The 25,912-nt window shown below is 40.3% G+C and overlaps 1 protein-coding gene across 14 annotated transcripts in view; it reads left to right on the forward strand.

Moving 5' to 3' along the window:
- The first annotated feature begins 18,998 nt into the window (after positions 1 to 18,998).
- Positions 18,999 to 25,912, forward strand: part of LOC139557010 (myelin transcription factor 1-like) — a 41,146-nt gene continuing 34,232 nt past the window's right edge. For 8 of the 14 annotated variants that reach the window (XM_071371273.1, XM_071371275.1, XM_071371280.1 and 5 more), the window contains exons 1-2: positions 18,999 to 19,081; positions 22,177 to 22,265. In XM_071371273.1, the coding sequence (XP_071227374.1) occupies positions 22,226 to 22,265 (40 nt within the window). In that variant the 5' untranslated portion in view covers positions 18,999 to 19,081; positions 22,177 to 22,225. Of the gene's footprint in view, positions 19,082 to 22,176; positions 22,266 to 23,252; positions 23,676 to 25,912 lie in introns of those variants that run through there. The other 6 variants (XM_071371282.1, XM_071371285.1, XM_071371281.1 and 3 more) reach the window with 4 other exon arrangements.

The following is a 25,912-nucleotide window of genomic DNA, read 5'->3' on the forward strand; positions in this document are numbered from 1 at the left end:
CCTGTTCCAGACCTGGGACGTAGGCAGAACACAGCTCTCCCCTAGCTCTTGGAAGAACTCTATCCTGCTGAACTCCATGGTGTAGCCTCAACTATGCCTGGCTCTCACTGGAGAAACATGAAAACAATGTAGCTGTAAGTGAGTGATCAATGTTAAAGTCACAATATGGCACAGCGGTTTAAGGCCATGCATCTCAGTGCAAGAGGCGTCACTACAGACACTCTGGTTCAAATCCAGACTGTATCACAACTGGCCGTGATTGGAGTCCCATAGGGCGGCGCACAATTGTTCCAGCGTCATCCGGGTTTGGCCGGTGTGGGTCGTCATTGTAAATAAGAATTTGTTCTTAACTGACTTCCCTAGTTAAATAAAAGGTTAAATAAAAAATAAAGGTTAAATAAAAAATAAAGTGTAAGATTTCCTACTGTTCAATAGTCAATGTAATTTCAATTAATGCCCTGGCTTTCTTGCGTATAACTTATTATGCATTATAAGTTGGTATAGTCCCAAAATGTGGCAATTCTTTCCATTGTATACAGCATATCCATGCATTTACATAGAAAAAAAACAAAAAGTCCCTTGTCTGTCACAAATGCTGAATAAAGTTATATTTGAACTTACTCTGCCGATTGTCCCGTGGGGTGGGTCCTTCAGCTGGTTGAAATTTTAAACAAAATATACATAGGAAAGTATTATTAAACCGAATTCAAAACATGGGTCTCTGTGTGTGGCAATCACGATGTGTTTGCTCATAACCTAAGGCATGTGCAAAAGAGAAGTACATGTACGCGACGCATGCATACAAACCGAAGTCTTTACATGGTTTTGCACATGTGCCAGGTGATAGACATTTTAACCGCAGTACCGGCACTCTGAAAAATTGGTTAAATTATAATTTCCTGTGGATATTTTGTCTAACATTTCAAACAGCTGAAGGACCAACCGCACAGACAACCCAACCGGTAGATAATTGGTAGCACAGTCTGATCTATTAGGCAAGATACCTCATCCCCAAATTATTACTTACCCTCTTGCACCCCAGTATCTCTACTTGCACATCTATCACTCCAGTATTAATGTTAAATTGTAATTATTTTCGCCTCTAGGGCCTACTCTTCTACATTTGCACACAATGTACATACATTTTTCTATTTTTATTTTGTTTTATTGACTGTACGTTTGTTTATGTGTAACTCTGTGTTGTTTTTGTCGCACTGCTTTGCTTTATCTTGGCCAGGTCGCAGTTGTAAATGAGAACTTGTTCTCAACTGGCCTACCTGGTTAAATAAAGGTGAAATACATTTTTTATTAAAAAACACAACTGCCCCTAGGTTGTATAATCATGTTTTTGTGTTGTCAATAATGTACAATGCGAGTCAATTTTCCCAGCCACATTCCTGTTACAAAAGTGTCAGGGTCAAACTGTTGAAATGAAAAGATTGTTCCTCTAAAAACGTGGTCATTTTTAACCTGTCTAGCCCCGGGGTTCCACTAGCGGAACCCCCCCCCACATTCCACTGAAAAGGCAGCGCGCGAAATTCAAAAAATATTTTTTAGAAATATTTAACTTTCACACATGAACAAGTCCAATACAGCAAATGAAAGATAAACATCTTGTGAATCCAGCCAACATGTCCGATTTTTTAAATGTTTTACAGCGAAAACACCACGTATATTTATGTTAGCTCACCACCAAATACAAAAAAGCACAGACATTTCTTTCACAGCACAGGTAGCTTGCACAAAACCCCCAAATAGAGATAGAATTAGTCACTAACCAAGAAACAACTTCATCAGATGACAGTCTTATAACATGTTATACAATAAATCTATGTTTTGTTCGAAAAATGTGCATATTTCAGGTATAAATCATAGTTTTACATTGCAGCTACAATCACAAATAGCACCGAAGCAGCTAGAACAATTACAGAGACCAACGTGAAATACCTAAATACTCATCATAAAACATTTATGAGAAATACATGGTGTACAGCAAATGAAAGATAAACATCTTGTGAATCCAGCCAATATTTCAGATTTTTTAAGTGTTTTACAGCGAAAACACAATAAAGCATTATATTAGCTTACCACAATAGCCAAAAACACAACCCATTTATCAGCAGCAAAAGTTAGCGATCGCAAAAAAACAGCAAAATATATATAATTTTTCACTAACCTTGACAAACTTCATCAGATGACAGTCCTATAACATCAGGTTATACAATACACTTATGCTTTGTTCGAAAATGTGCATATTTAGAGCTGAAATCCGTGGTTATACATTGTGAAAACGTAGCAACTTTTCCCCAGAATCCCAGAATCCCAGAATCTCCGGATATATTTCTGACACTCACCTAATCTGACCAAATAACTCATCATAAACTTTACTAAAAAATACATGTTGTACAGCAAATGAAAGATACACTAGTCCTTAATGCAATCTAAAATAACTTTAGTACGACATACAGCTTACGTTATAGTGAGACAGCGCCTGCAATGAGGGCGGAAAATAGTACTAAACATTTTCCACAGAAATACGAAATAACATCATAAATGGTTCCTACTTTTGCTGAGCTTCCATCAGAATCTTGTACAAGGGGTCCTTTGTCCAGAACAATCGTTGTTTGGTTTTAGAATGTCCTTTTCTCCTGTCGAATTAGCAACCAAAGCTAGCCAAGTGGCGCGAAGCTGTCCATCATCACCAAACGCAGAGAACGGAAAAAGCCAAAACTCCCGATAAACTTTCAATAATCTGATAAAACTATATTGAAAAAACATACTTTACGATGATATTATCACATGTATCAAATAAAATCAAAGCCGGAGATATTAGCCATCTATAACGAAAGCTTTTCAGAAGGCAATCCAGGGTTCCTTCCCGCGCCTTGCTGAACAAAGGAAATAGTGGTCACGTCATTCCAAGAGCTCTTATTCGACCTCAGATCAAGCTAGACACCCCATTCCACCTCTCACTGCCTCTTGACATCTAGTGGAAGGCGTATGAAGTCCATGTATATCCATAGATTTCAAGCAAATTAATAGGAAGGCCCTGGAACAGAGCCTCGATTTCAGATTTTTCACTTCCTGACAGGAAGTTTGCTGCAATATGAGTTCTGTTTTACTCACAGATATAATTCAAACGGTTTTAGAAACTTGAGAGTGTTTTCTATCCAATAGTAATAATAATATGCATATTGTACGAGCAAGAATTGAGTACGAGGCAGTTTAATTTGGGAACGATTTTTTCCCAAAGTGAAAACAGCGCCCCCCTATCCCAAAGAAGTTCTAGGTTTTTTGCTGTTATGTCAGTGGTTGCGGGGTTGGCAAAAATAGCAAACTTTCTCTGACTTGCAGCATATTTCTCGAGATAATGTTGCAAGGCAGAGGCAGCAACCCATTGAAAAGTAACGTAACCTAGCTAGTAGAGATTTACTCGTGCCAACACTCGATATCTGAACACGTGTTTAAAAAAAAAACACGCCAACATTAACTTAACTTTAAACTTGAATGAGTTGTCTAACGTGGCTAGCGATTGACTATAAAACATGCAGACGCAGTGGAATGCTAGGTTAGCAAGCCAGCCAGAGCTCACCTGAAATGTTTTCACTTGTCTGATACGCGTCGTACTCGCCCTGTAGCCTATATAAATTACTACGACAGCAATGTCCGCGCTCACTCGTCTACTGAACACGAAGCAATTTTATAATAAATATCTTCAAAAACATGTTTTGAAATTATGCAAAGCATCACCTTGAAAAACATTTGTTTACCGTACACTGGCTACACTGTCCAACATGGGACAGTACGTCACAAATTATAGAACAGCAAAAAGGTTTTTAAATCCCAAACCGTCCCTACCAACTCGCTCGGAGGGCCCTCCGTTGTCACGTGTTGCCAACGAAACTGAGGGTGACTTCAAGAGAGTGGCGAGGGCATCAAACATCTCGAAGGGATCAATAAACTCAAACTTCAGTCGTGACTTGAATGATGCAATTCATGTTCCAATTTTAAAGAATAAAACGAGCATGCATTCAAATGAACAAGTCCCCCTTTCGTTGCACAATATATAATCCTCAGTAACAGTTAAACATTTAATTTGGGAGGTATTTCATCTGTTACATGTGTCTCAAAATCAGACAAACAAATGCACGTGGTATATAATAAGGCACACCTCCATTTTTGTAGGCACTAACTCCTCCATGGTTAGTTGGACAAAGCCTATGGGAAAATGAATAGAGTTTTGTAGGGTTTAATTTAGGGATGCATGATATATCAGTGAACATATCGGAATCTGACTATTTTAGCTAAAAAAGCCAACATCGGCTAAAAATGCCAACATTGATATCAGCCCGATGTCTAGTTTAACAGCGATGTGCAAAGCCGATGTTAAAGCTGATGTGCATACCTATATAACGTAGGTACATGAGTAGGTACATGACGTAATGACGCCATGTAACATTTTGCGCTACACGTGCAACACAGCATTCCTAACCTAGCCCACAACGTCTGCTGTGTGGATAGAGCAGTCAACAAGTTGAGCAGTCATTTGAAAGAGTAAGAACATTTCAGCGAGACAACTCATTTGAAAGAGTAAGAATATTTCAGCGAGACAACTCATTTGAAAGAGTAAGAACATTTCAGCGAGACAACTCAAAGACAAAATCCATTAATGGCAAGATAATGGAATTCATTGCCCTTGACAATCAACCGTTCTCTGTCGTGGGTGAGGTCGGCTTTCGCTGACTGGTCGAGCACCGGTATACACTACCAAGTGCGCTATTTTTCAGATGTTGTGTGCGATTTTTCAGATGTTGTGTGCGATTAGCTTCACGACTGACATTTGGACCAGCGATATCAGCCCCATGAGCATGCTGAGTCTGACAGCACAGTGGGTCGTCAAGGATTTTGTACTGAGGAAAGTCGTATAGCATGCTCATGAATGTGCTGGTTGTCATACCGCTGCTGCCATTTCAATGGCATTTGAGAACATGTTTGAAACTTGGAAACATGAACACACTAGCTAGGTCCATTCGAACAACTGACTCAAGAAATAAGCTCATAAACTGCGCCTGCAGCAGACGTGATACCCTCTGTCATGGCATTGAAACGCCTGCTCAACAAAACTGCCGACACAGGCTATGAACAAGCAATTCGGTGGCATTCTCTCTTTACTATGTTGCCACCATGTTCGATGCTATGTACAAGGAACGCTACTTCGATGCAGACAAGAAACAGGGTATACGTGAAATGTTACATACATAGCTGGACAAGATGGAAACGGACACAGTTACAGTGCGCACCGAGGAAGAGAGGCCACGGACAGACAGAGCTGAAACTTCACTGCTTGACATGTATGATGAAATCCTAGTTGAGAATGAAACGACTGAACAAATGAACAACGAAACAACACAGCAAGTAAGTGAAAGAAATAGGTTTTGATTATGTTTTACTGGTAATGGGGACACACGTAAATGCCAACAAAATACATTTTGGGTCGGTGTGCTGTGTGTGTGTGTGTGTGTGTGTGTGTGTGTGTGTGTGTGTGTGTGTGTGTGTGTGTGTGTGTGTGTGTGTGTGTGTGTGTGTGTGTGTGTGTGTGTGTGTGTGTGTGTGTGTGTGTGTGTGTGTGTGTGTGTGTGTGTGTGTTTGTAACATTTATTTAACTAGGTAAGTCAGTTAAGAATAAATTCTTATTTACAATGACAGCCTACCTCGGCCAAGCCCGGACGAAGCTGGGCCAATTGTGCGCCACCCTATGGGACTCCCAATCACGGCCGGATGTGATACAGCCTGGATTCGAACCAGGGACTGTAGTGATGCCTCCTGCACTGAGATGCAGTGCTTTAGGCCGCTATATCCATGTGTGTGTGTTAACTATTTAACTGTACTAGAATGCTTAAAAGGCTGCTAAAATGTTAAATATCGGTTATCGGTATCGTTTCTTTTGGCAAGGAAAATAACGGATATCGGTATCGGCCAAAAATGTCATATCAGTGCATCACTAGTTTTATTAAACTCTGAAAATAAGATATTTGGTAAACACAGGCTTAGGAGATCGTAAATGTTTTGTTCTATGAGAATCTTCATCAGCTAACTTCACTTTTTGTGAATTTTGAAGCATTTATGTACAGTCGTGGCCAAAAGTTTTGAGAATGACACAAATATTAATTTTCACAAAGTCTGCTGCCTCAGTTTGTATGATGGCAATTTGCATATACTCCAGAATGTTATGACGAGTGATCAGATGAATTGCAATTAATTTCAAAGTCCCTCTTTGCCATGCAAATGAACTGAATCCCTGTTTACTGTTTTTGCAGTCTGCACAGGCTCAGTTTTGCATATATGGATCTTGTGTGATGATGTTTTCATCTGATTGTCAAACAAATCACTTCAAAAAGTAGTTACCTGTGCAGTTCGATCCACCATAATAATTTAGCCTACTATAATTCATTTACTATCATTTAAATTAAGTTTCTGCTTGTAATTTCCGACATTTGGTAGGCCATTTGCTTGTCAACTATAGTTTAATACATGCAGCTTCTATTCTGTCATAACTTGTTGCCCCAGAAGACTAAATAAAGTAGTGATCAACAGAATAATGTCTTAAATCGATAGTACGAATGCATTAGTAATCTAGTTAACACTGGTAAAGTTGTCTGTTTTGTTTAGGGACCGGGGATAAAACGCAGAGAGATTGGTCCGATGCAAATGTCCAAATGTCATCAGTTTGACCATTTTAAGGAAATGAAAAGCTGAGAAAACCATGAAACATATTTCTGATAAGACTTTAGTTCATCTTGGGTGCACATGTTGTGTGGTTGAAGTACTATCTGCTTGCATAACAGTGTCAAAGATAACACATTACACGCTTATACCCATTCTCTCAGGAGATGCTGAAAGAAAAAATACGAGCTACTATTCGGAATACGTAGTCATTGATTGTCATCATAGAAATGGCTGAACGAATCAGAGGTAACTAATTTCCGGGTTTTAGGACTACAAATTGGCGAGACAGCAATAGTATTGGCATCCTTTTTCCACTGAAAGATTAGTGGAATCTGTGTGGGTAGCTGGACAGGTAGGATGACTGACAGTGAAGGTGAACAGGTGATCACGGGTCAGGTGACAGAGGAATGGATGAGACTGAGGCAGGAATTCCTTTAACCATAAAGTGGTATATTTACTGGGTAGTCTGTGCTACATAAAAGGAAACCGAATAACATATATCCAATCAAATTCATAATCACCAAGATCAAATCATAACAGTCATTCTGTCACACCCTGACCTTAGTTCCTTTTTTATGTCTCTATTTTGGTTTGGTCAGGGCGTGAGTTGGGGTGGGCATTCTATGTTTTTTTTCTATTTTTTATTTTCTATGTGTTTGGCCTGGTATGGTTCCCAATCAGAGGCAGCTGTCTATCGTTGGCTCTGATTGAGAACCATACTTAGGTAGCCTTTTCCCACCTGGTGTTTGTGGGTAGTTGTTTCCTGTTTTGTGTTGTTTCACCTTTCAGGACTGTTTCGATTTTCGTTGTTTTCACTTTGTTATTTTGTATTTCGTGTTCAGTTATAATAAATTAACATGGACACTTGCCACGCTGCGTTTAGGTCCGATCTATCCTGTTCATCAGATGAAGAAGATCGTTACACATTCATTATTAACGTAATTAGGTAATTCAGAAATTCAGTTCAATAAGAAGTCAATAGGAATCATCCTTGAGTCATTTAGGCTCGTAACTATTCATCATAATCATGAGAAGAATAATACAAATAATTAAATTAGTGATCGGTTATTCAATCTATAATCCCCATCAGTTCGATATCAGAATTGATCAGTTCAGCAAACAATTACGTTTCATATTTCACCCTTTCAAGTTTGTCTTCATATATACAGTTGTAGTCGGAAGTGTACGTACACTTAGGTTGGAGTCATTAAAACTTGTTTTTCAACCACTCCACAATTTATTGTTGACAAACTATAGTTAAGGCAAGTCGGTTAGGTTAGGACATCTACTTTGCGCATGACACAAGTCATTTTTCCAACAATTGTTTACAGACAGATTATTTCACTTATAATTCACCGTATCACAATTCCAGTGGGTCAGAAGGTTACATACACTAAGTTGACTGTGCCTTTAAACAGCTTGGAAAATTCCAGAAAATTATGTCATGGCTTTAGAAGCTTCTGATAGGCTAATTGACATCATTTGAGTCAATTGGAGGTGTACCTGTGGATGTATTTCAAGGCCTACCTTCAAACACAGTGCCTTTTTGCTTGACATCATGGGAAAATCAAAAGAAATCAGCCAAGACCTCAGAAAAAAAATTGTAGACCACAAGTCTGGTTCATCCTTGGGAGCAATTTCCAAACGCCTGAAGGTACCACGTTCATCTGTACAAACAATAGTACGGTATAATTTCCCCCCCAAAAAAGGTTTTATAAACATTTTTTGTTATTGTTGTTCAGAACCCATTGCCGCAAGTCGTCAAGTTCGCCACCCTCACCTGTCCATTGGCTGCACCTGTTGATCTTCCCATCCCAGTCGGTATTAAACTGAACAAAAATATAAACACAACATGCAACAATTTTGTTTATTTTACTGTTACAGTTCATATGAGGAAATCAGTCAATTTAAATAAATTCATTATGCCCTAATATATGGATTTCACATGACAGGAATACAGATATGCATCTGTTGGTCACAGATACCTTTAAAAAAAAATGGGCCTCAGGATCTCGTCATGATATTTTTGTGCATTCAAATTGCCATTGATAAAATGCAATTGTGCTCGTTGTCTGTAGCTTATGCCTTCCCATACCATAACCCCCTCGCCACCATGGGGCACTCTGTTCACAACGTTGACATCAGCAAACCGCTCGCCCACACGACGCCATACACATGGTCTGCGGTTGTACAACAAAAGTTAACTTTTCAACACTGCAGGCTCTCCTCATGCCCCTTTTCGTGATGGTGCTAGCAGCCACGTGAGTGAGTGCTACCAACTGGCTACTGACCTGAACATTAAGTTAGCCAAGACCAACAACACAAACAGACTCTACAGCTACAAGTAGTGAGTGGAGTTACAAACAGACTATACTAAACAAGTTAAATGTCCTACCTGTGATTAAATATTTTTCACACACATAGCTACTTGTAACCTACTTGGACACCAGGTCCCCACTCTCCCATGCCGAATAGCCTGAAGCCACAGGGCTCTTCTCTCAGGCTCTATTTCCCTATGTGGGAGCATTGCGAACCATAGGTCAGGATTTTTCACATTGAACAACACAGCAGCTTTTTGGCATCTTTTGTTATTTCTGTTTTTCCACCATTCATTTTTCCATTGGGGATTGTAGAAACACTTAAAATAAAGGCTGTTTCATGTAGGCTTACCCTGGCATGAAGTTTTGATAACCGTGTAAATCTCTCTAGGACAAGGTGACTTTACATTGTCCTGTTGAAAAACAAATGATAGTCCCACTAAGTGCAAACCAGATGGGAAGGCGTATCGCTGCAGAATGCTGTGGTAGCCATGCTGGTAAAGTGTGCCTTGAATTCTAAATAAATCACTGACAGTGTGACCAGCAAAGCACCGCCACACCTCCTCCTCCATGCCTCACGGTGGGAACCACACATGCGGAGATAATCTGTTCACCTACTCTGCGTCTCACGAAGACACGGCGGTTGGAACCAAAAATCTCAAAGGACAGATTACCACCGTCCTAATGTCCATTGCTCGTGTTTCTTGGCCCAAGCAAGTCTCTGCTTCTCATTGGTGTCCTTTAGTAGTGGTTTCTTTGCAGAAATTCGATCATGAAGGCCTGATTCACGCAGTCTCCTCTGAACAGTTGATGTTGAGATGTGTCTGTTACTTGAGTGATGGTGTGCTGCATCAGATGACCTGGCCTCTACAATCACTCGACCTCAACCTAATTGAGATGGTTTGGGATGAGTTGGACCGCAGAGTGAAGGAAAAGCAGCCAACAAGTGCTCAGCATATGTGGGAACTCCTTCAAGACTGTTGGAAAAGTATTCCTCATGAAGCTGGTTGAGAGAATGCCAAGAGTGTGCAAAGCTTTCATCAAGGCAAAGGGTGGCTACTTTGAGGAATCTCAAATATTTTGTTCAACACTTTTTTGGGTTACTACATGATTTCATATGTGTTATTTCCTAGTTTTGATATATTCACTATTATTCTACAAAATAGTACAAATAAAGAAAAACCATTGTGTCCAAACTTTTGACTGGTACTGTGCATTGATACCCACACATGCAATCAGAGCCAGCCCTAGCCTTTTGGGGTCTCTAAATAAAAATGGAAGTTAAAGAGTTCATTTGCTGCAATTCTAACACATTTTGCCATGGGGCGTAGAGAAAAATTATCTGTTTTACAGCTGATTTCCTGCAATTCTACACATGTTTCCATAGGGTGGAGAGAAATGTTTGCAGTTTTTAATATGATATCTAAGTAAGAGTGACTAACATAATCAATGTGGGGCCCCCAGTCGGTAATTCGACCATGATTACTACAAGTTTAGATAGCTGACTAGGCTAATTTACAAATCACTTTTTTTTTTGCTGACATGTGTGAGTGACTGTCAGTGACTGACAAAACAAAAGAAAAACTGCTGATCCACAACCAAATTTCCAAATTGCCCCTTGTGTATTCTATTTCTTTAACTCCCAACAGTAAGTTGAGACCCAGACTGAGTCTGGGGGAATTGGTCCACGGGCCTACAAAAGTTGGGCCGCGCCGCCAGTTCCCCATCCCTGCCCTACATGACAAGGCTGCTCAACCTGTGAGTTACTGCTGTAACTAATGTTACCGTTACCTGTATGTACCATTTTACCTGTGTGTACCATACCGACAGCACTGGCGGTCTTACCAGAAAATAATAATTTTAAATGTGTAGATATCATTTTGTTGATGGATAATTCTTGTGTGTTGTGTTTTAGTGAACATTTTTAATTTGTTTCAAATAATTCAGTCTTAGATGCTATTGATACTATGTTAATGTCCCCTTATTGAAATAAAACTGAATTTTTCCCTTCATGACAGATTATGAAATGTCTTTGCATTAAATGTTCTACTCAGTAGTGCACTGCACTACCAACCTAAGAAACAATGAAAAACAATATTGTTAGTATGTTAACAAAATTTACTGGAAATGCATCATTTCTATACCAGTGTTCACCACTGTAAGCTTCAGACTTTCATTTTTTTTTTTAGATTAGATTGAAACTGATACAGAAGTGGAGGGAATATAATTTCCCCCTTCATCTCCTCTTTCCTTCTTTGAGCCCTGGGCAGTATTGGTTTGTTTTCCCCTTCTTTGTTTTGTCGTTTTTCTGTCTCAGGAGTAATTCACCAGGCCTTCTGTCTTAATGCCCAGGGCCGATCCTCTTCTTCCATCTCTTCTTATTCTAGGAGCATATGTCACTGAGATTAGGCAGCGCTCTACTAATTAGAGGCTCCTATTGTGTCAGGTTTCTCTTTTCACTGCAGTAGTAGTGTTTGTTATAATTGTGTTGGTGGGGGAACAGTGCAAGGCTTGCTGTGCTGGCAGAAGGTTTTTATAGGACTCTTAGTGAGTTTACCTCCAGGTGGTCAGCCCTGTAGACCCACTCCTTTGCACATGTTTGTTTGTTCTGTGTTTAGTCCACGTTTCACCTTTTACCTCCTCTTTCCTGGTGAGAGAAGTTTGTCAATGAGTGGTAAGAGGGAACATGGCCATGTAACCCTGTCAAGAATACTTCAAATTCACACAGATGCACATACTGTATATACATTCAATATATACTGAGATAATATATGTTTAAGCCTGTTGCTCATGCAATATGTAATAAATTATAAGCAGGCGATGTGTGATTATTAGGGTTGTTAAATTGAGGTGTTCTATGTTGGCAGTGTCTCCCCTCACCCCTTGGGAGAGAGGCACAAGTGCCACATTCATCTCCAGTAAATAATCAAGCAGCCCTTTCATTCTCTTCAAGAGGTCAGCCCTGTTCCAACACCTGAGCTCACTGGATGAGAAAGAGCCCCCCGGGGTGGCGACCTCTGTTATCATGCACCTCTGTGTGGACAAGCAAGGGTCAAAGAAATACAAGTGCGAATGCCCATCGTGACACTGCTTCTCTCTACTCGACCAGAGCATGACCTGGAAGTGCTGCCCAGTGCCCCCAGCACTCTGGCAGAGGTGTACTGTTTCCCTGTGATCTCAAGGGGTGAAACCAGAGGAAAATCTGTATCAGGAAATGGTGGAAAGTGAGTTATGATCAGAAGACAGGCTACGGTGTTTCAAATCTTACATTATTGTATAACGTTAAACATTTTTGAAAGCATTAATACATTTTCTCAATCTGTGCGATCTAGACATAAACATTTATCCACCCATTGTAATACTGTATATGAAAACATTGTATGCAATATTTTTTATTGCGTTTATTGTGTTATTTGAGGGGTTAGATTTGTGTGTAAAAAAAAAATGTTGGAACATGCATGGGGAAACATTTATATTTTAGTCATTCAGCAGACGTTCTTATCCAAAGCGACATACAGGAACAATTAGGATTAAGTGCCTTGCTCAAGGGCACATCGTCAGATTTTTCACTTAGTCGACTTGGGGATTTAAACCAGCAACCTTTCGGTTACTGGCCCGACGCTCTTAACCGCTAGGCTACCTTCTGCCGAAACATTAATAACAAACACACAGAAATGCCTATTTTGGGCCTCACGAGTGGTGCAGCAGTCTAAGGCAGTGCTAGCTGTGCTACTAGAGATCCTGGTTTAGGTTCAAGCAGGGATGTTCTTTTCCCATCGCGCACTAGCGACTCCTGTGGCAGGCCATGCGCAATGCACGCTGACACGGTCGCCAGGTGTACAGTGTTTCCTCCGACACATTGGTGCGGCTGGCTTCCGGGTTAAGCGGCCATTGTGTCAAGAAACAGTGCGGCTTGGCTGGGTTGTGTTTCGGAGGACGCACGGCTCTCGACCTTCGCCTCTCCCGAGTCCATATGGGAGTTGCAGCGATGGGACAAGATACCGTGAAATTGGGGAGAAAAAGGAGTACAAAATAAATGTATAAATAGAAATGCCAGTTTTGAACTACTGTTCAAAATATGTACACAGATTTACTCATTTTAAGTATTTTTTTCATTTGTAACAATTTCATAATCGATATCTTAAAAATGTCAATTGCAAGGGCTTTGCGTCTCTGGATGACAGCCATAGAAAGCTGGTTATAATCTCACACAATTGACCTCTTAGTGCATAAGTATGGGGGAGTCCGTACATCCCCTCACCCTCCATACATGATCTATATACCATTAAAGTCATTTGGATACAGATGCCAACTCAGCAGAGCTAGTTGGATGAGAAGGGGGGATCAGCACCCCTGGTTACCGATCTACGGGTGCCTGATGGCCTATACACCCAGTCCTTTGGCCCTGTGGCATGGCGACAGGAATGTATTATTCAAATTACCATGGATTCTTCGGAGGGTGGGCCGGTGTCACTCAATCTTTGAGGATGTCAGGTCCAACAGTGATAATGTCTGGGCTTGAGCAGTCTGCAAGTAGATTTGATATTTTTCCAGAGGCTTTATTTTTTAAGGAGGGGGAATGGGGGCAGCTGTATTGCCGGGGGAAAGAAACAAAAATGATCAGAACAGGAAGTGAGTGTGCTTAAATAGGGAGGTGTGAATAGGGGTGCAAAGTGGGGTCGGGGAAGTGTGTATGAGGGCAGGTGGCATGAACATCTAGACTAGAGAAGAAGGCAAATTGTCTCCTTGGGAAGCTGAGGGATGAATAAAAAAAGAGGACTGTTGGCACATTGTCATATTCACGCCTAGGGTTGCACATTTTGGGGAATATTCAGAGGTGAAAACTTTACGTTGGAATTAACGGGAATATATGGGAATTAACAGAAATATATGCAAATTAATATTAATACCATTTAAATGTAGATGTTTTTTGCATTGGATATGTTTACTATATCATATGGAGACAGAAACATAAACCTTTTACCTTATCATAAGTAGACATAATTGCAAATTATTAAATCCTTCCAATAGAACTAAAAAACAATTTAGTTACGAATTGAACTTTAATTAAATGAGTTGACTCTTCACATGGGATGATTTCACTGAACAACAAAAGAAAGAGAATATTGAATGATCCCCAATGATCCATCGCATCTCCCAAAAACGTTTTCAACATACATCTGTAAAATGATAGTCTAGAATCTAAAGCTTTGGTTGTCTTCCCCTCAGGCTTCCATGTCTTCTCCCTGGACCTCCTCAATGTCCACCTCTTGAACATCAGACTCCGAGGCCTCATCTTCACTGTCACTTTCCAACCTTGTTGATGGATGGCTCGCTGTCAGGCTCAGAAATCCTCAAATTTTCCCGGATGGCCAACCATATTTCAACCCTTATATTGGTCAGCCTGTTGCGTGCTTTGGTGCGTGTGTTCCCAAACAAGGACCAGTTGCGCTCTGAGGGGGCTGATGTTGGTGGGATTTGGAGGAAACAGGGGATAGAGCCTCAGATCACAAGCCCCTTCCACCAGGTGGCTGATGAGATATGTTGGCACGGTTGACATATTGCATTTCCATCCCAAAGCCCTTGCTTGGAAGTGTACTTCGCCAGACTGTCAAGAACCTTGCCCTCATCCAGGCCAAGGTGGCGAGACACGGTAGTGATGACACCATAGGCCTTGTTGATCTCTGCACCAGACAGGATGCTCTTGCCAGCATACTTGGTGTCCGACATGTATGCTGCAGCGTGTATGGGCTTCAGGTAGAAGTCTTCACGCTTGTTGATGTATTTCAGAACTGCAGTTTCCTCTGCTTGGAGCAACAGTGAAGTGGGCAGGGCAGTATGGATTTCTTCTCTTACATCTGCAAGCAGAGTCTGAACATCAGACAGGATGGCACTATCTCCCTCAAGCCTTGCAATGGCTACTGCTATAGGTTTCAGGAGTTTCAGGCTGCTTACCACACTCTCCCAAAATACATCATCCAGGAGGATCCTCTTGATGGGTCTGTCCATATAAGCAGACTGTGATATGACCATTTCTTGGAGAGACTCCTTCCCCTCCAGGAGACTGTCAAACATGATGACAACACCACCCCAATGGGTGTTGCTGGGCAGCTTCAATGTGGTGCTCGTATTCTTCTCACTTTGCTTGGTGAGGTAGATTGCTGCTATAACTTGATGACCCTTCACATACTTAACCATTTCCTTGGCTCTCTTATAGAGTGTATCCATTGCTTTCAGTGCCATGATGTCCTTGAGGAGCAGATTCAATTAATGAGCCGCACAGCCAATGGGTGTGATGTGAGGGTAGGACTCCTCCACTTTAGACCAAGCAGCCTTCATGTTTGCAGCATTGTCTATCACCAGTGCAAATACCTTCCGTGGTCCAAGGTCATTGATGACTGCCTTCAGCTCATCTGTAACGTAGAGACCGGTGTGTCTGTTGTCCCTTGTGTCTGTGCTCTTGTAGAATACTGGTTGAGGGTTGGAGATGATGCAGTTAATTATTCCTTGCCCACGAACATTCGACAACTCATCAGAGATGATTGCAATACAGTCTGCTTTCTCTATGATTTTCTTGACCTTCACTTGATTTCTGTTGAACTGCATCCAGCAAATGAGTAGATAAAGCATGTCTGGTTGGAGGGGTGTATGCTGTGCGAAGAACATTCAGAAATCTCTTCCAATACGCATTGCCTGTGAGCATCAGAGGTGAACCAGTTGCATACACAGCTCAAGCAAGACATTCATCAGCATTTCTCTGACTACGTTCCTCCATTGAATCAAAAAAACTTCTGGTTCCAGGAGGACCATGAGCTGTTGCTATCGATAAGGTGTTTGATTCATCATTTTCACCTCGAATAGAAGTAGAGGGACTTTTGTCAGAGGTTGCTTGTTGTGAGCGCTGAGGGAACTTTATGCACTTGGACAGATTATTCTGCATCTTTGTTGCATTCTTCACATATGATTTGGCACAGTATTTGCAAATGTACACAGCTTTTCCTTCTACATTAGCTGCAGTGAAATGTATTCACACATCAGATAGTGCCCGTGGCATTTTCCTGTAAATATTAGGAAAAAATTAGTTAAAAATACCCAAATACAATTCCATGTACAGATAAATAGTTAAGCAGTTAGATTAAACAACTCCTTTGTAAGATAAATGTTTTAAAATGAAACATGCATTGAAACAGGTGAATTAACACTCCTCAGTTAGCAGGCTCAAGCAAGCTAAAACCCACATGGTAGCAAAAACTAACTAGCAGAAATTGTTAAGTTAAAAATGATTAAACACACTTTTCTGTAGACTACTATTTACTAGTTAACAAAAATCATGTATGTCAATGTAAAATATATTCACCCCACACAGTATTGTAATCAAAACTTACCAGAAAGCATGTAGTCCTTGGCTCAGACAGTGTAGTAGTGTGGGCTCAATAGCATCTCATTAGTGTGCAAGATCTTGAGAATCAGCTGTACATGTGATGGAAGAGTGCACTGCACATGTGATGGAAGAATGCACTGTGCATGCAGAGGGTTGCAATTCCATTGAATTGGGGGATAGTTTCACCAAAATATGCCACAAGACCTAGAATTGCCTTATGTGTATCCCACACAAAAAGGTTCACTGTTATAAGCTAACTTTGTTGATGAATTTAAGCAAAAGTCCTAAAATTCCCAGGCTTAACTTCCCATGGAAAATTTCAAGAAAAATTCTGGAAATTTACCAAAAAGTTTCAGACCCTTTGCAACCGTATTCACGCCCCCCCCCCCCCCAAAAAAAAGTATACTTTGGGACATCTGCTAAGCTTATTTGGCAGGGCTTGGCAGAATACTATCCACCCACTACTAAAGCTTTGAGAGCAAAACCAAATATGTCATCAATATTTTGTCATTTTAAGTGTGATTCATTTTTTACCAACAGAACATTTGTCATTCTTGTTATATTCTTATCCGAATGTAGGTTTCTGTTTACCACATGGTACCTTTTTAACCTATAGCTTATAGAACAGTCTTCCGACTTTGAGTCACTTCATAGATTCATACGCACAAAATCCAAAAACAGACATTTTTAAAATACTCAAAGTTTTATTTTTGGGTATGTGATCTTCAAATAATAATTGAATTGTTGCAGGGATATTGATGCAGTCCTTATTTTTACATTACATTTAGATAGACTAGACTGATATTACACTGGAGTGACAGCTGTGGCAAAGGGCCTTTTTAGCACTATTCACATACACATGCCCGGCACACACACGCTCATTAAGCAGCCTCATGCTCAATGGCCTGGAAATCATCCTGCTGGCTCCACCCCAAAGTGTGAGCAGCCTTTGTTATGGTAATCAGACTCTTACTTGAGTGTGTGTGCAGGGGGCAGGGGGTGCATGTGCGTGCAGTATAACAGGACTTGGCCATCAGTCATAAAGCCTCCTCACAGCTCCCATCCATAGGCCCATACAACATCAGATAAAAAAAAGTATATTGATGAAAAACATAAATACAGTTTATTTACTACAAAATAAAAACAAGTTAATTTCAAGGTAATCATAATCAGGTCTCAGCAATACATGTCTCAACTCTCAAAAGTTTGAGCTTGCAGAATGCCTTGAGGACAACCAGAAGCCCTGTCAGAAAGGAGGTGGGGGAAGGGGGGCTGCAGCCTGCAGTCATCAATATCTGCAGGCCATCTGTCATAGGGGTATATGGGGGGAGGGGGGGCACTCAGTCTCAACTCACAGAAGAAGGACAAATTCATCCCTATTTGAGTGAATTTCAACACCTTTCTGTAGCATGTTGCAGTGCTATAGTACAACATTATGTGGTGTATTACCTTGAAAGAAGAACATAACTACACTGAATGTAAGGGTATAGGGCCTATGAGTAGGCCTACTAGACCTATAACTTGTTCCACACAATTGCCATGTTATAACCACAAGTGTTACCAACATTATTTTATTGACTAAATTAATCTGATTGTGCATTTTTGCACACTACTTGAGTATTATAATCAGTTTCATTACATACTGCAGCAAAAGGGTGCCTAGCTTTCACCTGCTGATACAATTCTGAGGGAGTCATTCTGAGAAATGAAAGCTTACTTTCAGTCAGTGGTGGAAAAATTACCCAATTGTCAAACTTGAGTAAAAGTAAAGACACCTTAATAGAAAATGACTCAAGTAAAAGTGAAAGTCACCCAGTAAAATAATACTTGAGTAAAAGTCTAAAAGTATTTAGCTTTAAATATACTTAAGCATCAAAAGTAAATGTAATTGCTAAAATATACTTAAGTATCATAAGTAAATGTATAAATAATTTCAAATTCCTTATATTAGTTTTTTTATTTACTTACGGGTAGCCAGGGCCTACACTCCAACACTCAGACATAATTTACAAACGAAGCATGTGTGTTTAGTAACTCCGCCAGATCAGAGGCAGTAGGGATGACCAGGGAGGGATGTTCTCTTGATAAGTGTGTGAATTGGACCATTTTCCTGTCCTGCTAAGCATTCAAATAGTAACAAGTACTTTTGGGTGTCAGGTAAAATGTATGTCATTTTCTTTTGGTATGTAGTGAAGTAAAAGTAAAAGTTGCCAAAAGTATAAGTAGATAAGTACAAATACCCCCAAAAACGACTTAAGTAGTACTTTAAAGTATTTTCACTTCAGTACTTTACACCACTGTTTTCAGTAACACTTTGAAAGCTAAAGCATATTTAAGGAGTTGCAATGAGAGAAAGGGAAGAAGTCGGATTAGACTTGTGACTTGCTGGGGTCCGCGACCCCTTTGTGTTCCTTTTCAATGAGCATTGTTTTGGAACGCTGACAGTGTGCGCCGCTCTCATTGGCTGTTTTAGGAAACAATAACAGGACCGGTGGCCTCTGATTGGTTCAACCCGACAGCTGCCCAATACACCCTCTCTGACTGATAAGTTTCTCTAACCAACTTTATTTAGTATGAAGTCAAGTTGCTTGTGTTTTGAAGCAGTGTGCAGAGGGAAATTTCACCGCAAAGATGAAGCTGTGTAAAACGTTTTTACGTGAGTAGCCTATGTATTATCTGTTTTTCTCTCTCTCTTCAGTAAGATATGTGTTGATGGCTAACTGGACTCAGGTTAGGAGCAGAAGTGACGGTCTAAGCATCGTTCACTAATTTATCTGTTAGGATAGGACTTGCTCTTTTGTTGTAGCATAAACTTGCATGTTTTTTATTCAATAATTTGAATTATGTTATAGTCTGTTTATGCTGCAATATTTGATATAGGCTATAGATGTTTAATCCAATACTTACTTGTTAATTTCGTAGGCTGTATAGCCAAGTGACTAATTTAAAGACACAGTAGCCTATTGGTTGTAAGGAAAGTGTCAGTATTTGCATTGGTTTATCACTAGGATAGATAAACGGGTTGGTTGTTTAGCAACAAAACCGACGCGTGCGGAACAATGGGGAGAATACAGACAGGGTTGGCTTAGAATGTTGCCAACATGTAAACTAGTGAATATTTAGTCTCCACTGTTTATTGAAAACATAAATACATTTGCACAATGGGCACTTGTAGTCTCTCGAATACATCTTTACAGCTGTTGTTTAGCTAGCTAGCGAATTTCATTCAAAACACCTCAAAACAAGACATGATGGTATCAAGAACAAGATTAAACGATCCAATTCCTCACATGGCAGTTTGTAATTCCTGCTAGCAAACTGGTCATCCAAGAATCACAACAAGCTGACTTCTGCCCCATGGATGCGCGCACATCAATTTCGTGAAGTTGTCAGCTAACCCATCTATTGGCTAGCATCTTCCAGCCACTAGGCCTACTAGACACAAACAGGTGGCGTCCACTTTATTTAAACAGTCTAATTATGTCAAGGTGACTGCTTTGTATTTCATTTACAATAACTCATGAACTCTACTTACACAATGTAATTTTAACCCAAAATGTATGGCAGCTATAGAGTAGTGAGGAGGAGTCTACCATGTCAGAAAGGGACTTCACCATTCATTTTCTCTATTCAGGGTTCACGCAAACATGTTTTAAGCTTTGTTGTAATATTGACAGTTACAGCTGATTTCAGTAGTGTATATTGATTCCCTGTCCTTAAATATAGGTCATCTGATTTAATTCAGTCTCTGAATCATTTAATCAAAGTTTTCGCCTCCAGTTCCAGATATCAGGGCATGACAACCACAATCTGTCTCCTGAATTGTGCATTAAACCCGAACTATTTTTCTCTGCTTTTCCCTCGTTTACAATATTTACCACATCTACAAAATCAAAATTGTCTCTATCGTAAACATTCAGGGAAACAAAACATTTGCTTTTTGGTCTTAATTTAAGGTTAGGGTTAGGTATAAGGTTAACACGCAGTGAGGTTAGCGTTAAAGTTAGGGTTAGGTTTGAAATCATATTTTAAGAAGATACATTGTAAATGGGGTTTATGACTGTGGTAACTAGTGACGACCGTTTTCCCTGGCTAAACTAGCTGGCTAGCTGAACTGTGCTAGTTTTCGTTCTAATTTCCAAACGTCATAAACTTATACAATCATGTAACAAAAAAAATCGCTGGGAATAAACTTAAATTATTTATTGTTGTATTGTTTTGATGAAGCGTCATGATTGGTTGGAGATATCTGTCGTAAAACGACAGTGGCGAAGGTAGCCTAGTGGTTAGGCCAGTAACCGAAAGGTTGCTAGCTCGAATCCTCGAGCTGACAATGTAAAAAGCTGTCGTTCTGCCCATGAACAAGGCAGTTAACCCACTGTTCCTAGGCCGTCATTGTAAATAAGAATTTGTTCTTAACTGACTTGACTAGTTAAATAAAGATGAAATAAAACGAATAAATATCACTGGTACTTAAATCGGAACCAAGTTCAGATTTTAGATCCACCGGCGTTATTGGCTTAGCCGGTTAGCTGGACGTTTCTGACTGTTCTTGGAACTGTGGCAACGGGCAGCCTCTCCCCGCTTGGCTCGACGGGATATGTAGTGATTTTGCCAACACAGCTTGAAATGTAGGCCTACGCAGTCTTGTACTGAGGAATGAAGTGCTGCCAGAGCGCGAACCTCACCTTTTTCAAGGTCGCGCCAATAGACAATATACATGCTTCGATTTGTTTGTTAACACCATCTGCTCTAACTTGCTCACGAAACAGTAATCTAAATGCATATTCCCATGAAACTGATTGAGATCAAATGATTGGCATGCAGACGCAGTTTGGGCATTCACTGGTAAAATGTGAAGAATTGTCATTGACAGTGATGATGGCCTATTTTGAAATTAAGTAGACCTATGCCGAACTTGCTGTTTAAAGGTTTTAAACATATAACATTTCTTGAGACAATATATGTGGGTATAGGCAGACATTGCAATTGGAGGATGCATTTTATGCATATTCTATAGGCTAATAATATTCAATGCTACATCTGTCAGTACAAACTTTGATTGAGAAATTATGATGTAATAAATAAATTAAAATCGCACTACACCACTGCTTGTAACCTTAACCTTTTTTTAAACTGGCTATCGCATTTGTTGATTAAATCGGACTGTATTAATATCACGAGTAATCCAGGAATTTCACGAGTTAATCGACATGAGAAAATAGCAACTCGACAGAGTGCATTGACTACAATGAATGGCTAAATTACTTCCGGACACGAGGGGTCAGCGGAGCTCCTCCGTCTCCTCACCACTCTATAAAACTAGTCGACAAGGTCAATTAAAAGTTTTTTTTTAAATTGCACAGTTGCTGAATTTCAGCTGTTTATGAAAAGTGTTTCTGTAGCCTACATGACCGAAATTATATCAACAGAAAAACAATGTTGACTCCTAACCACACAAGGCCCTTTGTGCTGACCAAAGATTTCCTGAACTCACATTCCGTCCAGACACTTTGTTAGACAAAGGAAAGTTGTGTCCCTTCAGGGATTAGTGGCTCTTAACTCTGTATAGGGGACGTCAGGCTGCAGGCGTATTAAAAAAGTTTTGTGCGGGGTGGGGGAGTCTGTCAGATTGGTCCATCTGTTGGTGGGGAGTTGAAAGTGTAGCCTACCCTCTCGTCGGTCGCCCCCTATGTAATATTTATACAGCCGGTCCTAGTCACAGCAGATCCAACGCTGATTGTATTCCAGAGCAGGGCTGTCCATCTGCACTGGGGCTTTAAGAAGTGCCTGAGATTAGATGGGGGAGAAAAAGGCCCCAGCTGGTAACCGAAGAGGAGGTGAGTCTCTTTAAATATGCAAAACTCATTCGAAGTTACTTCATTTTTAACAGTGCCAAAATGTGGATGATTTTTGCAACCGGACGTCTGATGGATATAAACTAGGCCTGCTAGGCTATAGACCTATGCCCAATAAGTAAAAACATTTAGTTACATGCACTCCAAAGTGTAAACTACTAATTCATTTTAGCCTATTCGTATTGTTTAAGTTATTGATTGGGTTTCTAAATTTGTATAGGCATAGGCTGCATGATTTGATGATTAGACCTAGATTACTGTCATATATTCGTGGCTATGTTAGCATTTATTAACATGTATTTAAACCTTCTTCTGAAGTTGATGTATTTTTTGCTGTTACATTATATTATTTTCATCAAAACAAAAGTTTTTCTTTTGATACTTTGGATGCCTACATAACGTGCTACGAAGACGTTGTCTATAACAGACCCCATGCAATTCGAATCACGTGTTCAATGAACAAGTGGCGCATCGGTCTAAGGCACTGCATCTCAATGCAAGAGGCATCACTGCAGTCCCTGGTTCGAATCCAGGCTGCATCACATCCGGCCGTGATTAGGAGTCCCATAGGGCGGCGCACAATTGACCCGGGTTTGGCTGGGGTAGGCCGTCATTGTAAATAAGAATTTGTTCTTAACTGACTTGCCTAGTTAAATAAATGATAACGTCAAAAGCCGATGTTTTTTAAAATTTTACTTTGAAGGGTTTTCTATCGGTGTGCATTGGAAAGTGGTTTATATTGAGCTGTAAGAGTAATTATCACACTTATAAGACCAAATGTCATGTTTATGGACGGCAGTTTTAGCAGAGTGGTCTAGCTACTGTCCATGGTGCTGAAACTAAGGCACGCGCCACCCAAGCGCTATCCGGGACACTGAACTGTTCAAGATCCTTGCACGGTGCTTAGATTTGCCTCAATACTGATGTTTATTGAGGGTGTCAAGATAATTTATGATTGATGCAGCATGATAAGTGATATCAAAAATTAACTGGAGTACCCGAAGCCCTGCCCCTCTTAGCCTATGTTGTGGGGTTTGCTATGGTGATGTCAGAGTATGGGGGAGGGGTGAACAAGGGACCATGAGCGAAAGGTAAGGCAATATTACGTATTCTCGCTGACAAAGGCAAATGAAGCCATGTTTTTTTGCTTATGCATTTTGGAGTAGGGTATTCTAAATTTAAAGTTGGAGTAATGCCGCATTTGTAAACTGGAGACTGTCGGAAGAGCACTCAGCTCCGGATTATGTTTGATGTCTCTAACGGTCAATGAGGGCGGTGCGGGGATGTTGTGGACGTTGTATCCAATGCTGAGCAGAAGTTGTTGAAATAGGGATCAGAAAGCCCGTTTTGCCTACTTGAAAACAACGAAGCAACCAGAACCATTCAAGAATGGTAGGCTATTTATAAATCATATTACGTTTACAATTCTGCAGTATATAGTTACATTATTGTGTTCCCCGAATTCGTTTGAAATCAGATTGTAAACCTATCCTTTCGCGAATATATTTTGGTTTCTATAATGGACGTCCCGGTCATAATTCTTAAAGATGCAGTCTCTTTAGGCTGCTCATTTATATAAAACACTCATCTTATTTCACATAACCTTCAGTATCATATACATTATGGACTGAAAAAGCAGAACACACAGTTATGTTAATCCAAAGGTAATCCAAAGGTAATCCAAACGACCAGAGAATGTCAATTCGGACAAATGACGGAACTCTTTTGAATATTTCCCTTGAAAAAAACGTTTATCGTTTTGATATGAGTTTCAGAATAAGCTATAATGTTCACAGTTTGTAAAAACATTAATGTGTGATTTGTAGCCGATTTAGTGTTGCTTAGGGTTACTGAAACTTGGAGAAAAGCATAATGTTGATAAGTTTGAAAGCTGTAGGCCTTGTACAGTAGCCTATGCCATTGTATTTTGTGGTTTACCCTTTCTTTCCTTTATGAAGAGCCTATAGAAAAAGTAGGAGATATGAAATACTATTTGAAGCTAGGCATATTTGTTTCGATTTAGGGTGCTATTGTGAAAGTCCTTTATGTTTTTGCAACCCGGAGAGGCATAGGCCTTTAATAAACGCAATGTTGCCTACTTTTCTTGTTCCTATCTCTTCTTCAGTTTTTTGTCTTTGTAGTTCAGTTGTATGTGGATGTTCACTCGATGACCAATTAAGGCCCAAACCTGCATGTTATTTTGTTACAAAGTGGCTTTGCAATGGGCCTACTTGCTGCGTTACTATATAATTTGCCTAGTGCTTTGCTACTCGGCTCGCAGGAGGTTGTGTGTCGATGACTGTAAAGTGTGTCGGTAGGAGACGGGGGAGGTGGAGCTACATTTCCGAGAGCCGATGCGCCCCTCAAATGTCACCATCTCCCGGGGCTAAGTGCGCTCGGAGTGCCATTTATAACGAGTTTATTAATATAGTAGCACTAGAAAAACCCACCCAAGCTTGATATTTGAAGGCTCTCTCGCTCTCTCTCTACAGCAAGGACTGATTAAATCGAAGGCGTGGTGCCATAGCCTCTCATACAGAGTGAGTGTGTTAGGTCGTGTTAGCACCATGGACAGCGAGCGCCGTGGTGTTTTTGTTCAATAACGATAAACAAAGACACGAAGCCCCGTTCTCTTTAAACCCACAATCATATTTTTTAAAATCTATTCAAATGTGTCCTACAGTATGCTTTTAGGTCTAATTCCATTATGTGCAATACAGAAGAAAAATAGCATGGTCGAGGGCTATGCTTTGGGTAGGTTAGCTGCTCTGGTAAGCGGATATGCATTTCCGTTGTACAGTTAAATATTTTAGCATATATGCTTCATGGCCGGTTTATGAAAGGCTATTCCTCAAATAACACAATTACCACCAGTTACAGGGCTAACCGTCCATCCATATAGCAGGCGTAATCATAGGTAGGCCTAATATGGTATAAAATTATACATGTTGTTTTGCACATTGCTGCATGTTTTACGCAACATGATCTTAGAACACTGTAGGCGATCCCTCAATATCAGTGATTAACTGAGAGCTCTAGTGATAACACACGTGCAGGCCTTCTGTATTGTTCTCTTATATTTCTCTGGGAGAATCCCACACACAGCCCAACCCTGTTCGCGGAGAGCTACCCTCCTGTAGGTTAGACATTTTTTCATTTATCAGACGCGATTTACAGTAGTAAATGCATACATTTTTCGTACTTTCAGGTACTGGTCCCCCGTGGGAATCCAAAGCACAACTCTGACGTTGCAAGCTGCATGCTCTACCAACTGAGCCACACGGTTGTAAATAACAGATTTAATTAACCTGATTTCATTTATCAGCCAGCTAATTATTAGAAATAGGTGCGCTAGATTAGGGTTGGAGCGAAAACCTACTTGATGGTAGCTCTCCAGGCACAGGGTTGAAGAGTCCTAATGTATGAGGAGCTCTAAGGTACCAGGTGCCCACATGAGGCAATAGCTGTGTGGATGTAGTTCGTAATGTATAATAGGCCTAAAATTAAACAGCTGGGTCGAGTGCCCATGCTATACAGCACCAGTCAAAAGTTTGGACACACCTACTCATTCCAGGGTTTTTCTTACATTTTTACTATTTTCTACATTGTAGAATTATAGTGAAGACATC

The sequence above is a fragment of the Salvelinus alpinus genome, chromosome 28, assembly GCF_045679555.1.
Source record: "Salvelinus alpinus chromosome 28, SLU_Salpinus.1, whole genome shotgun sequence".
NCBI lineage: Eukaryota > Metazoa > Chordata > Actinopteri > Salmoniformes > Salmonidae > Salvelinus > Salvelinus alpinus.